A 20,614-nucleotide genomic window follows, 5' to 3' on the forward strand; every position below is an offset into this window, starting at 1 on the left:
GTTGTTCATTTGGAAGGGTGTCCGTAATGCGGACACCATTTGTAGTCTCCAGGTGTTACGTTATCTTTAAGGGCTTGACTTGTATTTGCATAGCTTCTTGTTCTTTGAGGCGGTTAAACAGATTGATAGAGTTAGGATCGTAGCAAGTGCCTTCTTGTAGTATGTGCCTGAGATTAAGAGGTCTGCTGGATTTGAACCTTTAGATGCGAGAAAATCGCATCTAAAGGTTCAAATCCAGCAGCTTCGATCGGTGCTACCAAAAATATACACGTTGAAGTCTTGGACTTTTTGGACCTCCGAATACAGCGGGGCAAATTTTATGATCTTATATCTTTAAGTTGTTCTCTGATCTTAAGCAACGTATCTTTTATATATTCGCTATCCATTTCACCATTCAATGTTATTATCATCTCTAACTGTTCTTTAAATGAGTTAATACAAGTGACAATGGTTGTATATTCGTCTTTTCTTTTGCTTATGTTTAACTTCGAAGACAAACCTGTTATTATAGCACTTCCAGTTGCAAGAGACGTTGTTAATATCGAGTAAATTGTTACAGGTATAAAAATATTAATAAACCCAGTTGTTGCAGAAAGTATAACCGACAACGCGATCAAAGTGTAGTATGCATATTTAACAATTCGTAGTTTTCTCTTTTTCTTCTTTAAACTGTATTCTAACTTCTGAATGACATCTTCTATTAACTTGATTGCTTTCTCTCTTGGAATATCTCTAGGTAAATCAAACTCGTTCATTTATTATATAATAAATGGCTAAGGTATTCAAGTTAACGAGTGATACTTCTGTTTTAAAGAAGAAACTCCATTACGAATTAGACAACAGTAACAACTACTTAAGCATAGGACTAGTTAGGTTTTACAGTACATATCTAACTCCAAACATAACAGCAGAAAAAAAAACAGTTTCTCATATGGTGATAGACAAGTTTTTATACCAGAAGGGCAATACAGCTTAAACAGTCTTAATGAATATTTAAAATCTCAATCCATCAACATAACATTATCAGAAGATCATTTAAGAAATAGAGTTAAAATTGAAACTGATAGTAATGATGTTACAATTGGGAGTATAGGCACTGTCCTCGGGTTTAATGTTTTTGAAGTTTTAGAAAAGAACAAAACACATATTGGAAGTAAGTTGCCAAAGTTTCATTTGTTTGATACTATAAATGTTCACTGTAATATAGCAGATGGCATGTTTGTTAAAGATACAGAATACACACATAGAGAAACAGGGATCATAGCATCATTTAAAACAGATGCTGAGTTTAAACATAGCATCATTTACGAACCTACTTATCCATTATTTTTCCCTATATCCAAAGACAAGGTTGACAATTTTGAGATAAGGATAACAGATGAGAATGATTCCTTAATTGATTTTGGTGGAGCTACAACAACTGTACTTTTACAAACCAAGATTTTCTCTTAAATAGGAAGATGTGTTCTATTAAAGGTTGTATGTTTAGTGTTCCTTATAACGAACTAAAGGATCTAAATATTGATCATGTATTAAAGAAACAGCTCAGTGATAAATCAAAGAAAATTAAAGAAGGTAAAGGAATGGATTTAACTTTAACTACTGCACAAATGAAAAAGATTAAGAAAGAGCATATGGGTGGTTTTATCTTTACAATTCCAGCCATTTTAGCAGCTTTAGGAGCAGTTGGCTCATTAGCAGGTGGTGCAGCAGCGATTACTAAAACTGTACTGGATGCTAAGAAGAATAAACAAGAACTTGAAGAACAAAAGAGACAATATGGCTATGGAAGAAAAGCAGGGAGCAGGTAAACCGAAGAAGTCAAAAAACTAAAACCATTGACCAACTTCGATATAGAGAGGTTGGCTAAAGAACTAAAGATAAAACGATTTAGAGGTGTATTTATGAGTGATGAACTTCCACAAAAACCTTATGTAAATGAGCGTGGTATAGTTAACCTTGATAAATCAGAAAACATTGGTACTCATTGGATATGCTATTGGAAAGATAACAACATAAAGTACGTGTTCGATTCTTATGGTGGTGTTCCTCCTAAACAACTAGTACAATATCTTGGTACCGAAAACTTCTTTTACAATGACGAACGAATACAAGACTTCAACGCAGTTATATGTGGTCATCTTTGTGTTAAGGTTTTAAATCTTCTAAATCAAGGGTATTCTTTTAGCGACGTTATGTATATGATTAAAAATGATTAAGCGCTTTTATGGTTTGTATCCATAAAAGTTTTATCCATCTCTTAAACTCTTTGGCTTTGGGCTTCTTTGATGATAACACTAAAGAGTACAGACTAGACTCATTGATGAAGATTGTATGAGGATGTACACTTGACAATGTCCTGGAAAACGGGACCTTGATTTGTTTGTATGTTCTGGGTGTGTTTTTGGTAAGGGCGGTAAATTGCCGCACTTAACTTCTGAAATTTTTTTCTTATCTTCTTCGTCTACATGATCTTGAATAGCATCTCTTGGTCGTGAATACTCTAAAATTGTGGCGACGTCTTTACGAGATAAGGATATCCATAAAAGTTTTGCTTTAAGATAAATATGGAAGCTATACACAATAGATTTTTAGATTATTTTGAGAAGCATGAGGATGAACTAGATGCACTAGATAGATATAATTTTTATCAGTATTTTCAGGATGTTAGCGAGATAGACTTAAAAGATAAAAACAACGTATATAATGTTATTGATTTATGGAAAATGCTAATACCAACATTTTTGTACACGGAAGAAGAGTTGGAAAAGTTACGTCCAATAATTACGTTAAAGGAGTTGTTGACAAATTATAGTTCTAGACCATTACAATGCAGTTATTGTGGTAGTAAGTCATTAACAAAAGGTATGAGTAGTTACATTTGTGACGATTATTCTATAGAGAATGGTTGGGTTTACAGTACTTGTGAAGAAACGAAAGCTGCTTGCGTAAGAAAACCATGGTATGATACTACAAAAAGATTTAAGTTACAGTTATCTCGCTTGCAAGCTTTACAGGATAGAATTATTCCCGAAGAGGTGCTCAAAGTGTTAAATGATGAACTTAGAGATATACCAAGAGATTTAATATCAACAAAAGATGTTCTAGAAGTACTAAAGAAAAACAAATACACAAAATATTATGATGATGTCTATTTAATACCCTATCACCTTACCGATCAAAAACCATTGAAATTACAGCATATGGAGGAAGCACTTATAAATGAGTTCGAAAACTTACACGAGGTCTTTAGGGAGCTGTATCCGAAAAGAGTATTGTTTATTAACTTGAAATGTGTATTGTACCATCTGTTGAAAAAGCACGATGTTCATGTTGATATTGATTTTAAACACTCACCTAAACAAATAGAGATGTTAAAGAAATGTTTTGAAAAATTAGGATGGGCATTTTCTGTATAATAAATGAGTATGGATATATTTGGTAATGTTAAAGATAGAAAAGATAATGCTGATATTAGTGAAGAAAAATTAAAATTGTTGGAGAATTTAAATGATCTTGTTAGCGTAAGTCAACTTAGGTCAATAGAAGCCCAATTAGAGAACGATAAAAAACGATTTGAAGATGCATTAGAAACGTTACAAGACACATACATCAAGAAAGAAGATTTTCAAAAGATTAGGATGGATACTACTAAATTGATTATGCAGAAAGAAACCATGCCTCTACTATATCGATTAAGAGCTAAAAACGTTAAGGAGCCAATCTTTAGAATATTTAATCTCTCTAACGGTTACAAATTTCTCTATAATGGGAAAATAATGCACGTGGATTTAAGTTTGGATAAATACTTTCTAGATATATATTTGGGTGATACTTTGGTTAAAGAGATACCTTTTGACTTTAAGAAGAACGATATAATTACGATTAAACCAAATAAAAATTCTGCTATGGAAGAAGGACAATTATTGTTTGTTGTAATGTACATAGAAAGAGAGCTTTCCTAAAGACGTTTGCTATATAATAAATATGCATATCTTTGGTAATGTTAAAATGACATCAGAGTTAGATAATACAGTTGTGAGAAAAGATATTGCGATGTTGAAAGAAGAGCTTAACTTCATCAAACGGAGTTATGTTATAGAGCTTCATAGTCGGTTGATATCAGAAAATGTTGAAACACCGTTCTTTTTAATACATAACCTATCTATCACATACAAATTTCTTTATAAAGGTAGGATAATGCATATAGAGTCATCTTACAATATGTATTATATAGATATATATTTAAATGATTCTCTAGTTGAAACTTTTCCATTGCACTTTAATACAAATGATAAATTAGCAGTTAGACCATCTAAAGGTTCTGATCTGAAACATGGTAAATTACTACTGCTTCTTATGCATGTAGAAAGAAAAGACGAAGATAGTGATGATGATGGTGAAAATGTTGATAGCATAATATTAAACAGTGATAGTTATTGATTTTCTATATAATAAACAGGATGTATTGTGTTAAGAGTAAGAAAGCAACAGATACGAAGAAAGATACTATTAGAATTGAACAAACAAAGAATGGAAGATATCTAAAGAAAGGTATTTGTTCTGTATGTGGTGTTACTAAAACTCAATTCGTTAAAAAGCCTGATTGACTAGAAGAAGGTAAAGGTGTTAGAGAAGACATTATAGAAGAAATTCATAAACCATCTAGAAAAAACTTTGACAGATTAAGTGTAGTTATAAAAGGTATCGATGATCTTTGGCAAGCTGATCTTGTAGAAATGGATAGTGGAGTATTAAAAGGTGTTTCAAAATTAAATAAAGGCTATAAGTATTTGCTAACGATTATAGATGTGTTTTCGAAATATGCGTTTGCTGTTCCTGTTAAAGATAAGAGTGGTAAGAATGTTACAGAAGCATTCGAATCCATATTAAGAATGAGAAAGCCTAGTAACTTACAAACTGATCAAGGTAAAGAGTTTTACAATAAAGAGTTTAAGAAGTTAATGGATGAAAATAAGATTAATCACTACTCAACCTATAGTGGTAAGAAAGCTTCTGTTGTTGAGAGATTTAATCGAACACTTAAGCAGAACATGTGGAAAAGGTTCACGACACAAGGGAACTACAAATGGATAGATATTACCAACACTAGTTAAAGAGTATAATCATCAAATTCATAGAACAATTGGTTTAAAGCCTGTAGAAGTTAATAAGAAGAATGAGCAAACAATATTGGAGAAAGTGTGTCAAAAAGAATATAAGCGTGTTAAGCCCAAATACAAGTTAGGTGATCATGTTCGTATAAGTAAGTCGAAAGGTTTATTTGAGAAAGGATATACACCTAATTGGTCAACAGAAGTATTTGTTATTAGCGAAGTTATTCCATCTAATCCGCCTACATATAGAATTAAAGATTTAGAAGAAGAGGATGTGCAAGGTAGATTTTACGAACCAGAACTATTAAAGACGAGGCATAAAGATGAATACTTGGTAGAAAAGGTGTTGAGAAAGAAAGGTGATAGAGTATATGTTAAATGGCTAGGTTTTGATGATTCGCATAATAGCTGGATAGATAAAAGTAATGTTGTAGCGTAAATATGAATGTTGTCTTTTATGGTTATTATTCCATAAAAGCTAGTTTGAATGAGATAAGGGGTAGCGAAACGATACCCCCCATAGCATATATTTCCAGGGTTGGAAACACTCTAAGGAGCTTATTGAGTATTACAGTACAAAGTTTGCCAGCCGGAATTCCGACGAGCTAAAGCCTTCTTATTACATTCAACCCGTAGGAAGATCCAAAGTAGCAGGGGTAAAGGTAAAACATGGCTCCCGGAAAACAGGCGACCATCATCAGCCATTTTGGACCTCCGAATACAGAGGGGCTAAAAATTTTCTGAAATTTAGAGACCAAGAAACAACATCAATCATCAATCGTCTACAGGAAAATATTTCTTGCTATTGCTTTTTGAATTTCACAAGACTTCTATGACAAATGCTATGACTACAACAAACTTCAAAATTCCTCCGAAGCTAGGAACTTCAAAAAACTCATCTTACACAGTAAAACTAGCTGGTAACGAAATAAACAATCTAGAGAGTTAATTTCTTATATAAAGTGATCGCACCGAATTCGTAGGGATGACTTTAAGATTAGTAAAAAGTAAGAAACTACTTGAATATTTTGATAAAAATTAGCTGGCCTACATCCAAGCCAGCAAAACTCAACGTATTATATAGAGCCAAAAAAGGTACAAACAGTGATCAAAGATTTACAATAACAAAATAAGTGGACCGAATTCGGGCTACTTTGAAAATTCATAAGAACTCATAGCATATATTTCCAGGGACCAAATTCGGGCTACTTTGAAAATTCATAAGAACTCATAGCATATATTTCCAGGGACCAAATTCGAGCCGATGAAATTATCAAAGAAAACCAGCTTCCCAGTTTTCCGGGGAGCTGCAAAACCCTATATTTCCAGGGTCGGTATTCCAGCTGTGGAAATTATCAAAAAAATAACCGACCCCCAGAATTCTGGGAGTCGCTCCAAAACAAAGTTACATACAAACAAATCAAGGTCCCGGAAACGGGGACCCGCGTTAATCCACAACAACATACAATCTTCATTAACGAGATAAGCGGTCTAGATATAGGCCACTTCAAAGAAGCGACGTATGCATGTTTGAAAAGGGGTCCAGTGCTGGTGGACCCCACGAAAATGAAGTTAAAAATAAAGATTTTCTATATAATAAATATGGGCACTATGGATAGTCCTCTTAGTTTAAATGATATTTGCTATGAACAGATCAAAGATAACTATTGGTATGGTATTTTTGGTGATTTCAAATTGATTATAGATAAGAATACAGGATACTTCAATGCTACTAAGTTGTGTCAAAGTGGTGGTAAGAGGTTTGACAACTGGCTGAAAAATAAAGATTCTAAAGAATTATTGGAATACTACAATGAAAAATTAGCTTCCTATAATTGTAGGAGGCTAAATTTAACGTATTATATAGAGCCAAAAGGTACAAACGAGAAAGATTTATTAATTTCTGGTACATATGTATACAAAAGAATTTTCCTAGCTATTGCTTTTTGGACATCACATGACTTTTACGAAAAATGTTCTGTAATCATCGAAGACTATTTCGTTTCTAATTTTAAACAGATTCAAGAAGACCAAGAAGAGTTACAATCAAGAGTAGAAGAGATAGAACAACAAATGGAGCAATTACAATTGTACAATCAAAAACTAGAAAGCAAAGTTGATTATCTTAAAACAGTTGCAGCACCATATACAGAAGATCTAGGGAAAGTACACAAACTAGTTATTATTAAAAAGAACCTCACGGCTGGTCAGCTTCAAGACATAGTAGACAAGTACGACACAGACAAACACGATCAGGTTAGGCGTTACGAGTCATACAAATATTGGGTTGGAAGGGTTCAGCAGCGAAACATCAAAGCAAGACTTCAGTGTCTCAAAGAAAAGTACCCAAGCATGTCAGTGTTATCAGAAACCAAAGATCCAAACTCAGTCAACCTCCTAAACAAAGTTAAAGAAAAATACAGCTGTGTTGTTTCGTATGGTTGTCATGTGGATATTGAAGAAGACGACGACGAGTTTGTTGTTGATTTGTTTTTGAGTATAAGGTTATAAGTCTCGCCGTATTTGTCGTTGTTGAAAAGGTTTTATGGTTCGTCCATCAAACCCAACTAAACAAGGGAACTAAACAGTTGGTGCCTTACATAGAAAGTTTTATTGGTTTGGTCAATTACATCATCACACCGTTTAAAAATGAGTACGGCGAACACCAAGATTCCAAATACGAATGGATTCAATGCTTAGTCTTAATGACATTTGTTACGAACAGATCAAGGACAACTATTGGTATGGGGTTTTTGGCGACTTCAAGTTGATTATAGATAAGAGTACAGGATACTTTAACGCTACTAAGTTGTGTCAAGATGGCGGAAAAGATTTGATAATTGGTTAAGGAACAAAGAATCAAAGGAATTGATAAGATACTACGATCAAAAAATAAGCAACTCCTCATATACGAGGGATTGCTCTACATATCTAATTAAAGGAGGAGACCAAGAAACAACATCAATCATCTCAGGAACATATGTATACAAAAAAGTGTTGGTTTTCTATATAATAAATATGGAGAAAGAATTTGATTTATTACATGATAGACTTAACCTTATTCATGAAGATCTTAAACTTTTAGCAGCACTACTAGAGAAGCAAATACTGTTAAAGGAAAAAGAATTAATAATAATGCAACAAAAAACATCTGATTTGAGTAGTGATGATGAATATAAATATGGTAGTGATGATTATGATGATGATGATGATGATGAGTAAGTTTACAAAAATGATTTAATTTTAATATGTGTATATGTGACTTTGATGGGTTAATCCCATAAAAGCCGTGTTCTAATACAACGCGTAATATGTAGACAATGGCAGGGGTGTACAATGTTAAGCGTTGTACTAGGACAAATGAAAATGAACTGAAATAACCCGGTGAAGATAAAAATTGAAGATTTTCTATATAATAAATAAGATGAGTAATTATAGTAAATTTACTGTAGTAGAGTTAAGACGCCAATGTAAAGAGAGGGGAATCAAAAGATATTCCCGATTAAGAAAAGCAGAACTGATAGACCTTCTTAAACAACATGACGATGAACAAAGCAGAAAACAGATTAGAGATATATTCCCATTGAAACAAGAAGTAATTGAAGAACCAAGAATCAAAGTTGAATCACAACCAATCGATGTAAAACGTCAGAACATTGCATTAAAATCAAGATTAGAAACATGGAGATTTACAACAGATTACAAACCACAAGATCCACTTGAACAATATATTACTGCAACATCTAAAGCTATATTAAACAGATTACAAATTGGCTTAAGTAAACACAGTTCATTGAAAGCTAATCTTTATATAAGTTGTACATATAAGAAAGGTGAAGAAACTCAAAACTTCTATTTTAACACCGAAAACCAGGAAATATACCGATCAAGTAATCTAAAGGAAGAAATAACTAAGATGAAACAAAGATTAAGAACAAGAATGGATGAGTTCCAAGCTAGAGGTTCTGGTTGGGCTCTTATAAACATTAACTTTTTACAACTAGCAATCGCCAAATATACACCATATAGAGGATCAACATACATAGAATTACCTAAACAAATTCAAAACAAAAAGGCAGTAATTAATGTAGAGAATGAAGATGAAAAATGTTTCTTATATTCAATTTGTTCTGCGCTATACCCAGTTAATAAAGATCCACAACGACCTTCCAAGTACAAGCAAGCTGTCAAATACTTAGAAAAAAATTAAAAAATATTCATTTTCCTGTAAAACTATGCGATATTCCAAGAGCTGAAAAATTACTTAATATTTCTATAAATGTTTATGCATATGATAAAGACTATTCAATCTATATACTACATCACACACAAAACAAGCAAGAAAATCATGTCAATTTATTATATATAAAAGAACAAAATGAAGATCAAGTTAAAACGCACTATTGTTGGATTAAAGACCTAAGTAGATTAGTTAGTACTCAAATAACAAAAGAGAGCTCGAAAATATTTATGTGACAGATGTTTGTTATACTTTTACTCTCAAAACGCTTTAAATAAACATGAGCAAGATTGTTCGTTAAATGAGCCAGTAAAAATAATAATGCCCGAAGAAGGTAAATGCGTTGAATTTAAAAACTACCAATACATAATGAAAATGCCATTTGTGATTTATGCCGATTTTGAATGTTTGTTACATAAAGTTATGGGTTGTAAAGAATGTTATCCGGATGACGAGCCATATACAAAAAAATATCAACAACATAAGCCATCTGGATTTTGTTATTATGTAGTAAAGAGCAATGGAAGTAAAACTAATCCTGTTTTGTATAGAGGTAAGAACGCTGCTAAGAAATTTATAAGACTGTTAACAAAAGAAGCTAAACACATATCGAACATATACAAACAAAATAACGAATTACCATTAACAAAAAGTCAGAGAAAAGAGTTCAATGAATCTAAATGTTGTTATTACTGTAAGCAGGAGTATACTAAAGAAAATCATAAAGTTAAGCACCACGATCATATAACAGGAAAATTTGTAGCACCTCTATGTAATAACTGCAATTTAAAAGTCAAAGTACCAAAGTTTGTACCAGTGATCATACATAACTTGACAGGATATGACTCACACTTGTTTATAAAAGAGCTTGGATGTAATAAAGAAGAAATAGATCTAATACCCAATAACGAGGAAAGATACATATCATTCAGTAAAAAGGTTGGAACTATTAAATTGAAATTTGTAGATTCATTTAGATTTATGGCTTCTAGTCTAGACAAATTGTCATCGAATTTGAAACGCGAACAAATGATACACACCCAACACTTTTATCCTAATCAAGAACAGTTTCGACTTGTAATAAGAAAAGGTGTTTACCCATATGATTATGTTAACAATTGGGATAGGTTTAGAGAAAGAAAATTACCGCTAAAGGAAGCATTCTTCAACAAGCTTATGAACACACATATAAGTGATGAAGATTATGAACATGCAAAGAAAGTATGGAAAACATTTGACATTAAGAATCTCGGACAATACCATGATTTATATTTGAAAACAGATGTATTATTGTTAGCAGATGTGTTTGAGAACTTTAGAGAAACATGTCTTAAAGCTTATGATCTTGATCCTGCTTGGTATATGACAGCACCAGGTTTAGCTTGGGATGCAATGTTAAAGATGACAAATATAAAATTAGAATTGTTGTGGGATTATGATATGGTACTAATGGTAGAGAAAGGTATAAGAGGTGGGATTAGTCAATGCTCAAAAAGATATGTGAAAGCAAACAATAAGTATATGGAAGATTACGATAAGGATAAAGAAGATTCTTACTTAATGTATCTAGATGCCAATAACTTGTATGGGTGGGCAATGAGTCAATATCTACCGTATAAGGGATTTAGATGGTTAAGTGAAGATGAGATTGAAGAAATAGATTTCGCAAATATACCTGATGATTCTGATACTGCTTACATATTAGAAGTTGATCTTGAATATCTTAAAGAATTACATGACTATCACAAAGACTATCACTATCATTAGCTCCTCAAAATATATGCCCGCCTGGTTCAAAACAATCAAAGCTATTAACAACCCTATATGACAAAGAAAAATATGTAATTCACTATCGAAACCTAAAACAATGTCTTTCGCTTGGATTAAAACTTAACAAGATACATCGAGTAATAGAGTTCGAACAATCAGATTGGTTAAAGAAATATATTGATTTAAACACACAAATGAGAACGAAAGCAACAAATGATTTTGAAAAAGACTTTTATAAGCTCATGAACAATTCAGTATTTGGGAAGACTATGGAGAATATTAGAAAGAGAGTTAATATTAAACTTTTAAGTGATGAGAAAAAATACGAGAAGCTTGTGGCGAAACCGAATTATAAGAGTACTACAGTTTTTACGGAAAATTTAGTAGCAGTTCACATGAACAAGGTTAAAGTGCAATTTAACAAACCGATTTATGTTGGTATGTCAATTCTAGATTTGACAAAATATTTAATGTACGATTTCCATTATAATGTGATGAAACCAAAATATCAAGACAAAATAGAAGTATGTTATACAGATACCGATAGTTATATATACCATATCCAAACAAAAGATGTGTACGAGGACATGAAAAATTACATTGATTACTTCGACACGAGTGATTACTCTATAGATAACAGATATAAGATACCACAAGTCAATAAGAAAATACTTGGTAAGATGAAGGATGAGATTAAAGGCACAATCATAGAAGAGTTTGTGGGTTTAAGATCAAAAATGTATTCAATCAGATTCGAAAAAGATAAATGTTGTAAGAAAGCAAAAGGAGTTAAGAAAAATGTTGTAAGTAAAGAACTATCATTTAACGATTATAAAGACTGCTTGTTCAATCAAAAAGAATATTATAAGAAGATGAATTTGATTAGAAGTTATAAGCACGATTTGTACAGTATAGAAGTAAATAAGTTAGCTTTAAGTTGTGTAGATGATAAGAGATGTGTTTTAAAGGATGGAATCAATACCCTACCATGGGGTCATTATAAGTTAGAAGAGTTGTAGTTTTAGATGTAAGATTTTAGATTGTAAGTTTTTAGATGTAAGTTTTTATGATTTTAAATGTCATAAAAGCATATTCAATCTCACTTTGGGGTATCCCTCTGTGTTAAAGTGCACAGTGGCGGCTTCATAGTTTTTGTTAGTTAGGGGTGGGAGGAGGAAATGCGCTAGAAGTAAAAGCAAGAACTATTAAAAGAAAATGCTCTTATCATCTACAATATATTTTATCCCGAACACTGTATCAATAAAAATCTCATTGTCAGTAACTGTAAAACCTTTATTAGGAACAACTTTGGTAAGACTTATCACTCGCTTAATCAAATGTTTATACTGAGGAAAAGGAAACCGTTCTCTAAAATGTTGTGAAAGAGGTTCTGGAGCTGTTTCGATTTCAAACTCCTTTATACATTTTAATCTTATGCCGTCCTTAACGGTCTTCCACCAAAATAGAGATACACCATCTGGTCTCTTCTTAGGAATATTTGGGTATTTCTGTATTAAGTTCAGTTCTTTCTTTGTGAGAATATATGTTTCAAAAGCTCTAAACTCAAAATCATCACCTACTTCTTCAACTTCACTATTGTTATATTTCTCTCTTTTCTTTTTATTATAGCATGCTTTGCACTCATTGCGTCTTGTATTACCATTTCTAGAGAACTCTTGGTATTGTTTTAATTCGTTACAAGTAATGCACTTCTTCATTTATTAAATATAAAATAGATCAGGCCTGCCCATGAATTGGCTCCCGGAGCCGAAGCGTGAGCGACAACGAGCGAAGATAAGAACAGGTGAGCACAGGTGTTGGTAGCTCCGCCCCTTCCACTGCATCCGATAAGTGTTGCCAACCACACATGATGGTAAAAAACCTACGGCCAAGCCTGGTCACAAATTTGCACGATGTTGAAGCATTGAGCAGACGCAAGCGTGAAATGTGCAGGTGTGCTCTCCCCCTCCCCATTTCGAAAGCAGTGACGCGAAAACACTGCAGGAAATAAAATTGGTACGTTTTTTGATCTAGGAAGACGCATGATAGAGGTTACAGTTAGCGTTGAAGTAACTAACAAATGAAAAAGAAAGAAAGAAAGAAAGAAACGAATATTAAACATGTCAGCTTACAGACGTAAAAACGACTGCAAAAATCGGAAACGAATTGTTTCAGGCCTTTTTTTAGCTTGCTTACACAATTCGTGACATTGCATTACATTAGCACTCGGTCTGTAACTTGTCACTCGCTTCACGTTTGCTAAGTTGTGAACGCCTTTCGTTGCTAGATTGATAGCAGAACGACGGGAGGTTGAAAATAATAATAATAATAATAATAATAATAATAATAATAATAATAATAATAATAATAATAATAATAATAATGCGTATTATAATTATAATTATTATTATTATTATAATTATAATTATTATTATTATTATTATTAGTAGTAGTAGTATTCGGACCAAAGACGGATGAAAATGGGGATTTGAGGAAATTCATAACGAGGAATTGCATAGTTTATACCGCTCACTTAACATTGTTAGGGTCATTAAGTGTAGAAGGCTCAGGTGGCCATTCCGTGTAGCCAGAATGGAAGAAATTAGAAATGCTTTCATAATTTTAACTGAAAACCCAATTGGAAGAAGACCACTAGGAAGACCTAGACGTAGATGGGAAGACAATATTAAGATGGATCTTGCAGAAATAAGAGTACAGAGTAGAAACTGGATCCAGTTGGCTAAGGACAGAAGTTAGTGGAAATATGTTGTAACCGCCGCATTGAACCTTCGGGTTCCATAGGCCATAGAGTTAGTTAGATATTATTATCTAAAAGAAATGTTCAAATGTTGTTAAGAGACAATTACACAGAAGAACTGAGTTCCGACCAAACACTAATTTGCCGGAAGGAAATCCCAGTGCAGTTCAGCCCACTTTAAGCGTTATCCGTGCAATCCACGTTTCATGTTCAAGACATTGGGAATAATTGTTCGTATCATTCAGTTGGAACGTTCCCTTCCAAGTTTACGCTATTACAGTAGGCCTACAACATCGTGACTTTCAAAACCAGTCAGTAACTATCGAAGAAAGACAAGCATGTAGCTTCAGTCGTTGATATGATTTAACATTCTTTTTCACTTTTAACAAGCCACCGGCAAGCAACCAGCCAGCCAGGGACAATATATTTTTCCTTATTAAAAAGACACTCCTTGTTGGAAAAAAAAAAAACTAATGGTACCCACTAATGGTCACTCTTAAAAATGGAAAATCTCTTTGGCTCTCTTAATATTTTGTTTGATTCTTTGCGATCAAAGTAACATTAAAAGTGGAAAAAATGAAATGAAATCTTTGGGTTTTACGTCCCACGGTTATACCGGTTAGGCTAAAGGAGACGGTGATGATGAGTAATGAATGAAATGATAGAATGAAGAAAGTGGGAGGAAATGGGAAAACTCCGAGAAAACCCACGCATACGGTGTTTGTCCACCGCAAAGTTCACTTGGCGGGGGCTGGGATCGAACCCGGGACCCCAAGCACCAGATGTGAACGTTCTACCACTGAGCCACCGCGGCCCCACTTTAAAAGTGGAGTAAGAAATACTATTCTTCCTATTGATAGTGTAATAGTGGCTTCTAATCTCCACAACCAACCCCTTGCTAAGCCTATTCGTACACACATACATGCATAAGCTAATTTTCTGGAGATAATACTTAGATAATTACAAACAAGTGCTACAGTATTTTTTTTTTTTCGTATCAACAGATTATCTCTCTTCCTAAAAAGCGAAACAACATACCCACACTCGGATTAAGAACTTGATAATATATATATATTGAAAACTGGTTTTCCATTGGGCAAACTGGCAAATTTTTATAAATGTAAGCGATGGTTTGGTCCCACCACATCCTTCTTTAACAAAAGGAAAGAAAAAAGAAGAAAAGGAACGTACATAGTTTATCATTTGATTGCTGTTACCAGTTTGTGTTGTCTATAGTTAACGGTTACCACATTGTAAAAAACACTATACACTAAATGGCAATCAGTTACCATACATACTTTTTTTTTTATTTGGTAAGCTAGTGATTACCGCCAAGGTTGACAACACTTCCGCTCCTCTAAGGACAAAACCCGAAGATTCACGAAGCACGAACAATGGTATTTGCTCGTAGAATGCTCGTGAGCGTTCACGAGGAGATTTTCCACTATCTGCTCGCCGTGGCCAGGGCTGAAATAGATACTTGTTCTTCACTTTTGCGCATAACGCTACTTCATTCATTTTTATATCTAAATAATCTGGTTCGAAAAAAGGGTCCAAATTGCGCCAGAAGTAACCACCCCTAACTACTCTAATGGTAGCGGAACAAATTCTAATTAGTAGGTCAAGGACTTGACTTTCTCATATGTTCTTTAGGCAATTACGGCTCAAGACGTATGGATGATGATGGATGAATTGGTGGAATGAAGACAGTGGAAACGGGCTAATCCAAAAACTCCCACGCTCACGATGTTTGTCCACCACAAAGCTCACATAACACGAGGAGGGATCGATCCGACGACCTCTAGCACCAGATGTGAATGCATTCTACTGGCCAGACTACGCAGACTGGCCATAGTAACTAGTATTTCTTCGATTTTTTCTGTACTTAGATTGTAAAGTATGTACCACCAGACATGTCAACTCTCACGCTCGTAGCAGTTGTAGTAGTAGAAGTAATAATAATAATAATAATAATAATAATAATAATAATAATAATAATAATAATAATAATAATAATAATAATAATAATAGCAGTACCAGTAGTAGTAGTAATAAGAGTAGTAGAAGTACAGTACTTTATAGTCTTGAATAAAGAGTTAATTTCCCAAACACCAGTGGCGGCGGTTGGACGTTAAAAGTGAGGAGGCAAGACATGATCTGAATATTTGTATATAAATGTTAGTTTTCCTGGTTGTTTCTAACATTTTGTTTGACGAAAGGTTGTATAACTAATAGGATACTATATTTTCAGTTAAAATACCGTATATCGTATATAATAGTTTATTAAGTAAATTGAGAAGAACAAAGCAAGTAGATACTAGCCCTTTGTACTCTTAAACAACGAAAGTGTAAGAAGAGATTTGATTCCTTGCTCATGAACATCTTACAATTCTGTCTGGAAAATTGTGTGATCAGATTATTTAATAAGTTTGCAAAACAAATAAATAGAAAGGATAATATTAATCATAGTAATGAATAATGATGCTTGTTTTGCTAAAGTTATATTGAAACTGAGGATTAATGAAAAACTTAATATTTAATTTCACACATGCTATTAAATGTATGTCATTACTTTTAGAAAATGAAAGGCAGTAAATACTACAAGCATATGCTACGACATTTAAAGAAATATTTGCTTTTGCAACTTCTTGAAATATGTTCGTTGCCATTAGGTGCAGTTTTCACTTTCTTGGAACACATCAAAACACAACAATACTTAGAATCAATCCACACTTCAGTTATACAAAATAAACTTAAAACCTAGAATTATGTTCAATTTACTAAATTTTATTGTATATACACTCGTACATCCTTAAACACAACACTTCACTCGTATATTACACTACAAAACAATGGAAAAGGTAGAAGTTGTTTCTTATCACGCTCTTTTTAATCGATATTCCTTACTTTAGAAAGAAGAAAAGACATTTTAGGAACTGTCAATTTTTGTGCAATTAAAGAATAACTTGTGAAATAGACCCTACATTTTTGCATAATGTTCTTTCGATTAGCTTCAAAGCGGCTCACTAACATATCGAGCCCTTGTAAGAAGGAATGAAAGTATGCTGAAATTGTGCTCCAATAGGTTATTTTTGGGGGTTATTTTCTATGGCGATTAAAACGCAATTACTGTAGCTTTGTTTACTCCACGGGAAGACAACCAATACGTATTCACGCAACAGCAAATATTATATGGCAGCATTTTTTCCTATTAATCAGTAACACATACAAAATCGTTACATTTCCAAATGAAACTATATAACATTAATTGGAACTTCAAAAAAGTGCGGGGGCAACTGTCCCCCTTTGCCCCTCCCAATCGCCGCCCATGCCAAACACATTACGATTAACACAGGCTGCCAACATTAGTTTCCGATCCGTCTTTCACAGTGTTCGGGCCGGCCCGGCTCGGCCCGATTTGTGCCCGGCCCGGCTCGGCCCGAAATGTGCCCGACCCGGTTAGAGCCCGGCTCGAGATTCGGGCCGGGCACAGAATTCAGATCCATTCAGGTCGGGCCGGGCCGTCTTCGGGCCTGGGTTTGCAGGGCTCTGCTAATAACTAGTAGTACTTGCAAGATTTTATTAAACAATTAAAAACTAGTAGTACTTGAAACAATGTGTTAGACGAACTAATAACTGTTTCCAGACCTTTTCTTATAGGTTAGAAAGCTGGCTGTAAAATTAAAGGGTTCATAACAATTTTAAGACTTATACGAAAGTCTTGAAAACAACTCAGTAAATTAAATATTGTAACCTTGTGCAAATACTATGTCACCAATGGCGGATCCAGGGGTCAATCGCCCCAATCCTCCCCCTCCCCCCGAAGGAGAGGAAATTTTATTATTTTATACATAAATAAAACCCATCCCAGAGTTTCGAGCTCTTAAAAGTAGCTTTATGTAGCAGTATTACAACCCACTGCCCTTCCCCCGAAGTCCGTCCTGGATCCGTCACTGTCTAAATTTTAGACGTCCTTCGTGGTCTTTCATTTATTATGGTCATTCAGTCTGTTCGTACGGCCGTTACTTTGCGATAACTCTTGTACGAAAGCGATTTTTTTTTTTATTATGGTTTCTGGAATATACAGTTAGAGTTATTATCTCGGCCGAAATCGTTAATATGGTCGATCCGTTACCCTGCTTATGGGTAACAGGATTTTAATGATGACTAATCCATATTCTGTTTTAAAATCTACACCATTCCTAGCTTTTATGCAACCTGCACTGTAGCAAAAGAAGTTGGTTCCCTATAATAAAAGAATATATATAGAAAAGTGGCTAACCATGTCTCAAAACTATATATGAAATCTCGTGGTCCCCTTTACTGTCTTATAACATCGTGTCCGTGGGTTTTCTGAGTATTTCCTTTCCTCCCACATTCTCATTCCACTAAATTCTTCCATAATAATAATAATAATAATAATAATAATAATAATAATAATAATAATAATAATAATAATAATAATAATAATAATAATAATAATAATAATAAATTCACTTGCCTTAATCATCCGTTTCCGTTTGCCTAAAGAGCATAATCATGGGGTGTTAAACTGAAACACTTAATTTCATTTCTTTTGTCTCTTTAGCTGAGTTTATTCACTACTTTTTTAGTGGGTGTAAGAGTATAGCGAAGACTCGTGGATTACCTTGAATGATGCAGGTTTAATATTACACTACGAATTGTGAATAGGTTTTCCAATCAAGGGGGGGATATACACAAATAAATGAAATGAAATGAAATTTTGAATTTTACGTCCCACGGTTATGCCGGTTAGGCTAAAGGAGACGGTGATAATGAGTAATGAATGAAATGGTGGAATGAAGAAAGTGGGAGGAAACGGGAGATCTCCGAGAAAACCCACGCACACGGTATTTGTCCACCACAAAGTTCACTTGGCGGGAGCAGGGTTTGAACCCGAGACCCCTAGCACCACAGGTGAACGCTCTACCACTGAGCCACCGCGGCCATTACACAAATAAAAACAGTAAATGCACGTATGTATGTGTAAATACGGAGTTGATAATTGGCTTGTGATATGACGACATTAAGTACATTTCAAAAGAATGGGAGCACAATGGCTCAGTGACAGAGCGTTCACTTCTGGTGCAAAGAGTCCATGGTTCGATCCCAGGCTATGTGAGTTTGTAGTGGACAACATCGTGTCCGTTGGTTTTATAGAGGTTCTTCTTTTATTATCCCACATTTTTATTCCATTGATTTCTTTCATAATTTTTCGTATTTATTAATCCGTCGCCTTTAGCTTACACGGCCTTGAGTCGTGTAAAATTGGATGTTAACATTTTTAATTGAAAAAAATACGTACGTGCTACAACTTTTATATGTATAAAAGGATTTGCTGTATTTATTTATATTTTTTCACTGTTAAATTTATTAATCCTATATTTTCATGGTGAAGAAATTAAATTTAAGCCCATTATAAGTAGACATTGAACAACGTGGTTTTGCATAGTACGGACGATTCTTCCGTTAAAACCTATTTATCACATCATGCAAGGTATTCGTGTATTATCATACTGTATTTTTCTATCCCGAATTCTTGAAACGTATTAAAAAGTTGAGACTAGATTTACCTCATAGTTTATATACTGTTTTCTCCATTCTGGCGTAATATGTGCTGCCAAATGTTCTGCGAACTTCATGGTTGTGTTTCTTTAGATCCAATCACACTATACTTTCTGAAAACAAAAGAAAAAAAAAAACAATTAATTTGGATAAATAGAAATCTTTTAGAAGCAGAATGTTAGAAGTTATTTCAATTAAGAAAAGTGATTTTTTTAAATAAACAAAAGTGTAGTAAATTAAAGCTTGCCTAAATAAAATAAGTTTACATCTCGTATCTTGAATCTCTTAATAGAGAAGTGATACGAAATAACATGTGCTGAGAGTCTGATCACTTCCTACTGCCATTTTACACGTTTGCATTAATCATGTTGAATGGAACACACCCGATTCTTTATTGTTAAAGCCAGTTCGGCGTTGGTAGGAAAACCCTGTTGTTAGCACATGGCCGGTTGACCTTGAAAAAGAGTTAAGGCGGTATCTTTTGTTATTACGTCACAAGCCAATAAAACGAGTATAAACCGATGCGGTTTGTATTCTTTGAATTCTCGTGTCACTTTCACTGAAGAGATCAGAATCCAATTGCCCAGTTAATCTTCGTAACTGATTTCTAAGTTACATAAACCCAGTGGCGTATTTACGATTTTGTTTCGGGGGGGCTTTGCTAACTTTCGGGGTGGGCTTTGCCTGAAAATGTGAAAATTCTGCAAGATATTTCATATACTTTACTATAGTTAGTAAGATTTCGGGGGGGCTTAAGCCCGGAAGCCCCCCCTAAATACGCCACTACATAAACCAATAATACTTCTTTCTTTTGATAACATTTAGAAAATTAAGACTTTTTTTTTGCGTAGAGTCTGTATCACTAGGAGATCTAATCCCTGGCCGGGGGGCAAGCCCCCTAGTTTTTCGAGTGACAAAAATATTTGCAGCTATTATTTATATACAGTATATTTCTGAAAGTTTATAGTAAACTCATCTGGTGTATGCACTGATAACAGAGTAGTACTATTAGGATGCTCTGCATTGTTGAAGAGAGAAATTCTTCCTCCTCTTTTTCATTAATTTTAAACACCAAATTATAGACTAATTTCTCTAATATCCAACCAAACACACACTGTCCTATAAAATGTGAGTGTTAAATTT

At 33.9% G+C, this 20,614-nt stretch overlaps 1 protein-coding gene across 1 annotated transcript in view; it reads right to left on the minus strand.

The window, feature by feature from the left end:
• The window catches only part of LOC145678610 (solute carrier family 53 member 1-like), a 189,376-nt gene that overhangs the window by 124,018 nt on the left and 44,744 nt on the right, over positions 1-20,614 (minus strand). Inside the window, exon 2 of the mRNA XM_081748958.1 lies at positions 19,480-19,584. Coding sequence (XP_081605084.1) covers positions 19,480-19,548 — 69 coding nt within the window. The 5' untranslated portion in view covers positions 19,549-19,584. The remainder of the gene's footprint in view (positions 1-19,479; positions 19,585-20,614) is intronic.

This window comes from Thermobia domestica, chromosome 2, assembly GCF_964235325.1.
Source record: "Thermobia domestica chromosome 2, izTheDome1.hap1.1, whole genome shotgun sequence".
NCBI lineage: Eukaryota > Metazoa > Arthropoda > Insecta > Zygentoma > Lepismatidae > Thermobia > Thermobia domestica.